Here is an 8,945-nt window from a genome sequence, read left to right on the forward strand (position 1 = left end):
GCGGGTCAGGGCAAGCCAGCCCCACGTCGGGAGGTGATGCAGCCTGATTGATGTTTCCTCTGGGCACATCTCTGATTCTAAGAGAAAATATGAGCTTCGGCCTCATGCAGCCCACAGCTGCTTCTGAGTTACCGTGCTTCTGCCTCCCTTCCCCCTCCAGGATAAGCCTCCTCTTCATGTGTTTCTCCATCAGAATCCTAGGGCAGGGCCCTATCTTAGGATCCAAGACATTGGCTTCCCGAGGGCCCCGAAGCAGAGCAGCGCAGCCAGGGACAGATGCCCCAGGGCATGGGGTGATGGGGCTCTGGTCTGCTGGCCAAAGCTGAAGCAGGTGTACATGTGGAGCTCGCGTCTCAGAGAAATACGGCTGTGTTAAGGAACGGGCTGCCAGTAGACACCCAATAAAGTGGTGACTAGAACTCATGGAGTAAGAGTGAAACGGGAGACAGGTTTGATTGGATTTTCATATCTTGGGTTCTTAGAAAATGCATTCAAGCCATTTACACAAGTAACCTTGTAGACACATTGTTGAAGGAGACATTATTTTTTTTAAGATTTTATTTTATTTATTCGACAGAGATAGAGACAGCCAGCGAGAGAGGGAACACTAGCAGGGGGAGTGGGAGAGGAAGAAGAAGGCTCATAGCAGAGGAGCCTGATGTGGGGCTCGATCCCGGAATGCCGGGATCACGCCCTGAGCCAAAGGCAGGCGCTTAACAACTGAGCCACCCAGGCGCCTCTGAAGGAGACATTTTTAATGAAAATAAGACTTCATGTGATATTAGCCAATCAGTGCAGGAACAGGCCCACTTGAGAGTCCATAAGATGCACTGACAGAGGCTCCAGGGTCCCATCATGTTCTAGAATTTTAGGATCTGATGGAAAGCTTGAGTAGTGATGTTGGTGAGGAAGCTCATTCCCCAGTGCCGGCTGACCGAGGTGGGTGCCCCCCCCTGCACGTTTTCTTCATCCGCAGGAGGGAAAGACTGTAGTATTCTGACCGAGGGTGAGACCCTCGGAACAGATTTCTTAGTTTGGAGTCAGGCAGTGTTCTCATGTAATGTTCTTGCTGATATTGTGGATTCTTGTTTTCATATGATTTCAGGTATGTTAAGCTACTGTGACAGATACAGTGAAGGCATGCAACGTGTCCTAAAGACATTTGGACCCATTCCAGACTTTTCCGGGGCCACAGTTGAAAAAGTTAATCAGGTACGTAGACTCCTTGTAGAGAATTGCGTGGGCGGAGCCACGGGTGAGGTTCTATCTTTGCCTTTTATTTTCGTGGCTCCTCATTCCTGTCTTTGCTTGTCCACAGTTCTGTCATGGTCGTAGGAGACCTTAGAGCAGTGCGACCAATGAACGGGTAGCTCATCTTCATTGTTTTAGAGGCACTGTAGGCCTCTGTGGATTTGGAACGTTAGTTAATTGAGGGTTTCCTAAGCTTTTGTCTTCAAAAGCAAATTCAGTTTGCGTAAATAGGAACAATTACTCTCCTGGTAACTGAGTTCCTCTTCATGCTTCGGTTTTTTCCTTTCCTTTCCTTTCCATTTCCATTTCCATTCCATTTCATTTCATTTCATTTCATTTCATTTCATTTCATTTCATTTCATTTCAAATTTCCTTTCATTTCCTATTCCCAGGCCATGTGTGTGAAAGTTCCCAATGATCCAGAGCACTTAGCTGCCAGAAGGCAGTGGAGGGACGAGTGTCTTCTGAGACTTGCCAAATTGAAAAGGCAGATGCAGTCCCAGTAGCTACTGCCCTTCTTCACCGGGAGTCCTTGTTGGCGGAATTGCAAGCACTTAATCCAGCTGCTCTGAAACAGTGGGAAGCCAGGTGGTCTTCATGCAGATTCAGAGTGGGGCTGCGGGATCTTCTGATCATTCCCTGGCCTTGGGTGTCACAGCTGCACTGGGTTCCCAGGGCTGTTGACTCCCTGCCAGCTGGTCAAGCAAGAGAGCAAATTGTCTGAAGATTTTTACCTTTTATTTTTAGTGTGATTCTGTACGGCTACATTTTATAGTCAATGATTGTGGTTTCAAGTTTATTTTAATCTGTAGCAAGGTATTTTTGTAATTATTTTCTAATCTGCTTCTGAATACCCTGTGGCCCTGCATTGATGAGGCACCTACCTTCATTTTGTTAATGCCTATTCTGAATAAAAATTTTTGATTGCATAAAGACGTCCTTTTTCTTCTGTTTTTTTCTGAGAAAGACAGTGTTTGATTCTGGTGATTGATATATTTCAGAGTGACCATGATGAATGAATAAGCAAAAACTTTCTTCTTGGTCCTTTGTCAGCTGTTCAGTAAAAATCTGCCAATTTGGGCCAGTGGCAATCCCAAAGTGGATTCCACAGTGAGTACCCTGGAGCTCTATGGTCAGATGTGTTTGGGAAACTTCTTCCACTGCCCCACTCTTGGGCACTTACATGTCTATAGGAAATCAAAGGCTCCAAAATTCTACGGTAAATATACCTGTTTAACCCAACACCCCATTATCTTCTTAGACATGGAGTCTTGTCCTAGCACTAGTTTCCGGACCCCCACCCCTGTGAGGCCAGCATGTCACAATAGCTTAGATCACAGGATCTACCACAGGCTCTCTGACAGCCCAGTGACACTCCAGCCTTTTGACTTCAGGTGACCAGCTTCCCAGCTTCACCTAGTAGGGAGAAAATTTTCAAGGCTATGGTGGTGTGAGAACCAGTGTCCCCAGTGAGGAACTGTGTGGCAGTCGTTATTCTGGCTCTGTGTGCACATACACTCATCCATCACGCTCACTGAGGCGACAACGCCTTTTGAGCAGCTGTGATGCAGCAGACATCAAGCACGTAGTCCCCGCCTTTCAGAAGTTTACTGTAAGACAACAAAGTATTAGAATAAAGTACGATAGTGCCCCAGAGGATGACATACACTCCTGTGTATCATAACTCACCGCCCCGGGTGTGTCCTAGAAGGTCTCCCAGGGACAGCCTTTGAGCCAAGTCTTGAGTAACAGGCGAGAGTCAGCAAGACTTCCTGGCAGAGGGAGCAGAGTGGAGAAGGGTGCTGGGTGCCCCGGGAAGGTGGGGTGGTGAAAAGAGAACTCTGGAGTGTTGCTGGGGCCAGATGCAGGTGGTGAAGAGCGCTGGGTTCATACCAATGTGTAGACCTCACCTAAAGCACTGGGGAACCTAAACGGTCTGTAGGTTGTGAGTGGCCCAGGTGGGAGCTGATAAGGCAGTGAATTAGGAAAGTATCCTGGGGGTGGAACTAACAGTCATCACTGATGACCTGAGAAAGGTGACACCAGAGCTTCCTAAGTTGGCAGCTCTGGCACCTATGCAGATGTCGATGCCATTTTATAAAATAAGGAAATGAGGAAGAAGGGGCAGGAAACCTGAATGTCTCACATATTAAACTTCACTGAAAAAAAGAACGTAGCAAGACATGAAGGAGATTTTCAGCCTTAACAAGGGTCCTTCTCTTCATCTGATTGAGTTTTAGATGCTCCTTAAACTTTGATGACTCAGTGCATCACTCTGTGACCTACTGGTAGGTTTGTGAACTGAGAAAGTCAAGCCCTTGCTTTTCCCTATAGCTTCTGGCTCCTGCTCCTTTCCCTTAAACATACATACTCCACCCACCCTCTTGTCTTCCCAGAATTGCCACACTGTTCTGAAGCCCTGCCTGATTCCTTCTCTTATGGGCCCATGGAGGCCACCATAGTCTCTGGACCCAGGCTTGGGGTCCCTGAAGATGACTTCACTGGGGGTGTGGGGTGTTGGTTTCACAGCATCAATGAGCCATGGGACTTCCAGAAAAAGTAGCCGAGGGAAGCCATTCAGCCTATTGCTGCAGGCCAGTATGAGGGAGCAAGGAGGAGCATCCTGGTGTCCCTTGTGGTGTCGTGAGCGTGGAAGACAGCAGTGGGGGCAGTTTGGGGGCACGTTCATTTACATGTTTGAATTCTGTTTTCATACTTGTGCTCCTCTGAGACACATGCAACAGAGGTACACTCAGGCTCTGCCTATAGTGTCACAGTGTGTAATGAGGAAGGGTCAACACAAGGGGTTGGCTGCAACAGTGACGAGAGAGCCAGCATGTTCATTCACACCCGAGGGCTGAAAAAATTACAATTTTCAATTTTGAGAGCGGCAGGGAATGTGTCTGGAAGTGAAGGTAAGATGCAGCCCTGGAAACGGAACAAAGCTAGGAATTGGTCCAACAGGAAACTGAAGGAGGACCAGGTATGTGAGCACGGCCTCACACAGAGGTCTCTCAGAGACATTGTAAGGCTTAAAAACGAGCAGCTTCTGCCTTCAGTTCATCATCCCTGGGGGCTGGCTTTCAAAGGTCTTGCTTGCTTTGGTGAGTTTAGCAAGCGTGTAATTCATGTACCAGTTTTCCCATGAACGTCCTCTTTCTGTTCCAGCATCCCATCCGAGACACCACATTCATTCAGTAGCCTCCGGTCTGTGAGTTTCTCAGTCTGGGCTTGCTTTTCGTGACCCCGACAGAGCCCTGGCCAGGCGTTCTGCAGAATATCCCCTGTCTGGGTTTGTCTGGTGTTTCTCTCATGCTCAGATTGGGATTAGGCTTTTGAAAGAATGCCCCAGAGGTGAAGAACTCTTCTTGTCACATCCTATCAGGGGCTACATGATAGCCACATGGCATCATTGGGGATGTTAGCCTTCATCGGATGTGTTTGTTTGTTTATTATATGTTAGTCACCATACAGTACGTCCCTAGTTTTTGATGTAGTGTTCCATGATTCATTACTTGCGTATAACACCCAGTGCTCCATGCAATACATGCCCTCCTTAATACCCTTCACTGGGCTAGCCCATCCTCCCACCCCCCTTGCCTCTAAAGCCCTGTTTGTTTCCTGGTGTCCAGAGTCTCTCATGGTTCATCTCCCCTTCTGTTTCCCCCTCTTCATTTTTCCCTTCCTTCTCCTACCAATCTCCCTGCTATTCCTTATGTTCCACAAATAAGTGAAACCATATGATAATTGTCTTTCTCTGCTTGACTTGTTTCACTTAGCATAATTTCCTCCAGTTCCATCCATGTTGATGCCAATGTTGGGTAATTGTTCTTTCTGATGGCTGATTACTCCATTGTATATATGGACCACATCTTCTTTATCCATTTGTCTGTTGAAGGGCATCTCAGCTCCTTCCACAGTTTGTCTTCTGTGGACAATGCTGCTATGAACATCGGGGTGCATATGGCCCTTTTCTTCACTACGTCTGTATCTTTGGGGTAAATACTCAGTAGTGCAATTGCTGGGTCATAGGGTATCTCTATTTTTAACTTTTTGAGGAACCTCCACACTGTTTTCCAGAGTGGCTGTACCAACTTGCATTCCCACCAACAATGTAGGAGGGATCCCCTTTCTCCACATCCTCTCCAGCAATTGTTGTTTCTTGCCTTGTCAATTTTTGCCATTCTAACTGGTGTAAGGTGGTATCTCAATGTGGTTTTGATTTGAATTTCCCTGATGGCTAATGATGTTGAACATTTTTTCATGTGTCTGTTAGCCATTTGTATGTCTTCATTGGAAAAGTGTCTATTCATATCTTCTGCCCATTTTTTTATTTGATTATTTGTATCTTGGGTGTTGAGTTTGAGAAGTTCTTCTTGGATACCAGCCCTTTTTCTGTAGTGTCATTTGCAAATATCTTCTCCCATTCCGTGAGTTGCCTCTTTGTTTTTTTGACTGTTTCCTTTGCTGTGCAGAAGCTTTTTATCTTGTTCATTGGATGTGTTTGCCAGGTTTCTGCACGGTGAGTTACCATTAGAAAAGAAGAAAGTAACTGGAAGGAAGGACTAGCCCAAGCAAATATTGTCCTGACTGGTTTCTGGGTCATTTTCTCATAATGGCAAAGCTATCAGTCCCCATCCACAGTGTGATGTTCACACAGTTCCTTTCTCATTGGTCTCCGCTTCCAGATGCCTTCCTTCCCAGAGGCCCAGTCTGTGTCCATGCACACAAGGATCCAAAGTGATCTCCTTGTTCCTCATGTTTCAGTGTAGCAGCTTAGCACTCTTGCAGGACTGAAGGAGGTACCACCTGCCAAACATTAGAGATTATATATTGTTCCCATGGAAGCCAGAGAAAGATGTCAGAGATTGGGCTAGCAGTGGCATCCCCATGATTCGTGTCTGGTTCTTGCTCAGTTTGGAGGTACAGAAACCATTTCGTTAGTGCATGTGTGGTTGATGAATTATAAGATGATTTTTCTCATGCTAATAAGACTCACAAGACTAAAGTAAAGACCAGAATGTCAGTTTCATTCATTTTCAATTGATTCATCAATCAAACATTTATTGAGCATCTACTGTGTGCCAGGTACTGCTTCTAGAGTTGGGAATGCTCTAATGAATGAAACAGGCAAAAACCACCTGCTGGTATGGATATTATACTATAGTTCTAGTGGGAGAGAGAAAACACAAACCAATCAATAGACAAACCATAGAATATGTCAGAAGGGGACCAGTTATGTAGCTGAAAATAAAACAGGAGAGTAATAGGGAGTACAGGTAGTGTGTGTGTGTGTGTGTGTGTGTGTGTGTGTGTGTGTGTGTGCATGCGCTTGTGTGTGCGCATATGTACGCACATGCATGGGTGTAAATGTGCACGCAGTATTAGGGAAGTAATCAAGGAAGTGTTGATAAAAAGATAGATATGGTTTCTCTCAGCTATGGAACATAAGAACTAGGAAGATCGGTAGGAGAAGAAAGTGATAAAGAAAGGGGGGTAATCAGAAGGGGGAATGAAGCATGAGAAACTATGGACTCTGAGAAACAAACTGAGGGCTTCAGAGGGGAGGGGGGTGGGGGAATGGCATAGACTGGTGATGGGTGGTAAGGAGGGCACGTATTGCATGGTGCACTGGGTGTTATACACAACTAATGAATCATGGAACTTTACATCAGAAACCAGGGATGTACTGTATGGTGACTAACATAATATAAAAAAACAGTAAAATAAAAAAAATAAAAATAAAAAAAATAAAGTCAGCACATTAGCAAAAAAAAAAAAGAAAGAAAGAAAGAAAAAGAAAAAAAAAAAAGAAGAAGAAGAAGAAGTGAGGGATAGAATCATGGAGAGATCCAGAAAAGAAGGACACCCCAGAGAGAAGGAACAGAAGTGCAAACGCCATGGAGTGGAAGCCGAACCTGTACAGTGAAGGCACAGCTGGGGGTCCACGTGGCTCAGTTCCAGGAGGGAGGAAGCAGTCAGAGATGAGGCACAGGGGTGAGGGTGGGGCCTGGAAGGCCAATATGAAGACTGGCTTTTTCTTTGCACAAGGTGGGAAACCAGAAAGGTTTTTGTTTTGTTTTGTTTTCTTTGTGTTTTTTTTTTATTGTGGTAAGAATACTTTGTATCTTAGCATGAGATCTACCAACTAATCTTTGTAAAGCAGAAAAAAACATCCAGTGAGAAAAAGACAGTCTCTTCAATAAATGGTGCTGGGAAAATTGGACAGCTACATGCAAAAGAATGAAGCTTGACCACTCTCTCACACCATACACAAAGATAAACTCCAAATGGATGAAAGACCTAGATGTGAGACAGGAATCCATCAAAATCCTAGAGGAGAACATAGGCAGCAACCTCTACGACATCAGCCACAGCAATCTTTTTCATGACACATGTCCAAAGGCAAGAGAAACAAAAGAAAAAATGAACTCGTGGGACTTCATCAAGATAGAAAGCTTCTGTACATCCAAGGAAACAGTCAAAAAAACTAACAGGCAGCCCACGGAATGGGAGAATATATTTGCAAATGACACTACAGATAAAAGACTGGTATCCAAGATCTACAAAGAACTTTGCAAACTCAATACACGAGAAACAATTAAGCAAATCAAAAAATGGGCAGAAGATATGAACAGACACTTTTCCAAGGAAGACATACAAATGGCTAACAGACACATGAAAAAATGTTCAACATCATTAGCCATCAGGGAAATTCAAATCAAAACCACACTAAGATACCACCTTACACCAGTTAGAATGACAAAAAATGACAAGGCAAGAAACAACAATTTTTGGAGAGGATGTGGAGAAAGGGGATCCCTCCTACATTGTTGGTGGGAATGCAAGTTGGTACAGCCATTCTGGAAAACAGTGTGGAGGTCCCTTAAAAAGTTAAAAATTGAGCTACCCTATGATGCAGCAATTGCACTACTGGGTATTTACCCCAATGATACGGACATAGTGAAGAGAAGGGCCATATGCACCCCAATGTTCATAGCAGCATTGTCCACAATAGCTAAATCGTGGAAGGAGCCGAGATGCCCTTCAACAGATGACTGGATTAAGAATATGTGGTCCATATATACAATGGAATATTACTCAGCTATCAGAAAGAATGATTTCTCAACATTTGCTGCAACATGGACAGCACTGGAGGAGATAATGCTAAGCGAAATAAGTCAAGCAGAGAAAGACAATTATCATATGGTTTTACTCATCTATGGAACATAAGAAGCAGGAAGATCTGTAGGGGAAGAAAGGGATAAAGAAAGGAGGGGGTAATCAGAAGGGGGAATGAAGCGTGAGAGACTATGAACTCTGAGAAACAAACTGAGGGCTTCAGAGGGGCAGGGGGTGGGGGAATGGGATAGGCTGGTGATGGGTAGTAAGGAGGGCAAGTATCACATGGTGCACTGGGTATTATACGCAACTAATGAATCTTGGAACTTTGCATCAAAAACCAGGGATGTACTGTATGGTGACTAACATAATATAAAAAAATATTATTATAACATCTACCTTCTTAAATTTTTAAGCATACAGTATAGTATTGTTAACTGTAGGCACAGTGTTATATAGCAGATTTCTAGAACTTACTCCTCTTGCATAACTGAAACTTTTACTCATTGAACAGCAACTCCCCATTTCTCTCTCCTGCAGCCCTTGGCAACTGCCATTTTCTCTCCTTCTAT

General features: G+C 44.6%; 1 protein-coding gene across 2 annotated transcripts in view; it reads left to right on the forward strand.

The window, feature by feature from the left end:
• Window positions 1–2,184, forward strand: part of CRYL1 (crystallin lambda 1) — a 151,094-nt gene extending 148,910 nt beyond the window's left edge. For both annotated transcript variants that reach the window (XM_045797133.2, XM_087865243.1), the window contains 2 exons: window positions 1,106–1,212; window positions 1,644–2,184. In XM_045797133.2, coding sequence (XP_045653089.1) covers window positions 1,106–1,212; window positions 1,644–1,757 — 221 coding nt within the window. In that variant the 3' untranslated portion in view covers window positions 1,758–2,184. The remainder of the gene's footprint in view (window positions 1–1,105; window positions 1,213–1,643) is intronic.
• The last annotated feature ends 6,761 nt before the right edge of the window (window positions 2,185–8,945 follow it).

This window comes from Ursus americanus, chromosome 10, assembly GCF_024610735.1.
Source record: "Ursus americanus isolate L20-20 chromosome 10, mUrsAme1.1.p, whole genome shotgun sequence".
NCBI lineage: Eukaryota > Metazoa > Chordata > Mammalia > Carnivora > Ursidae > Ursus > Ursus americanus.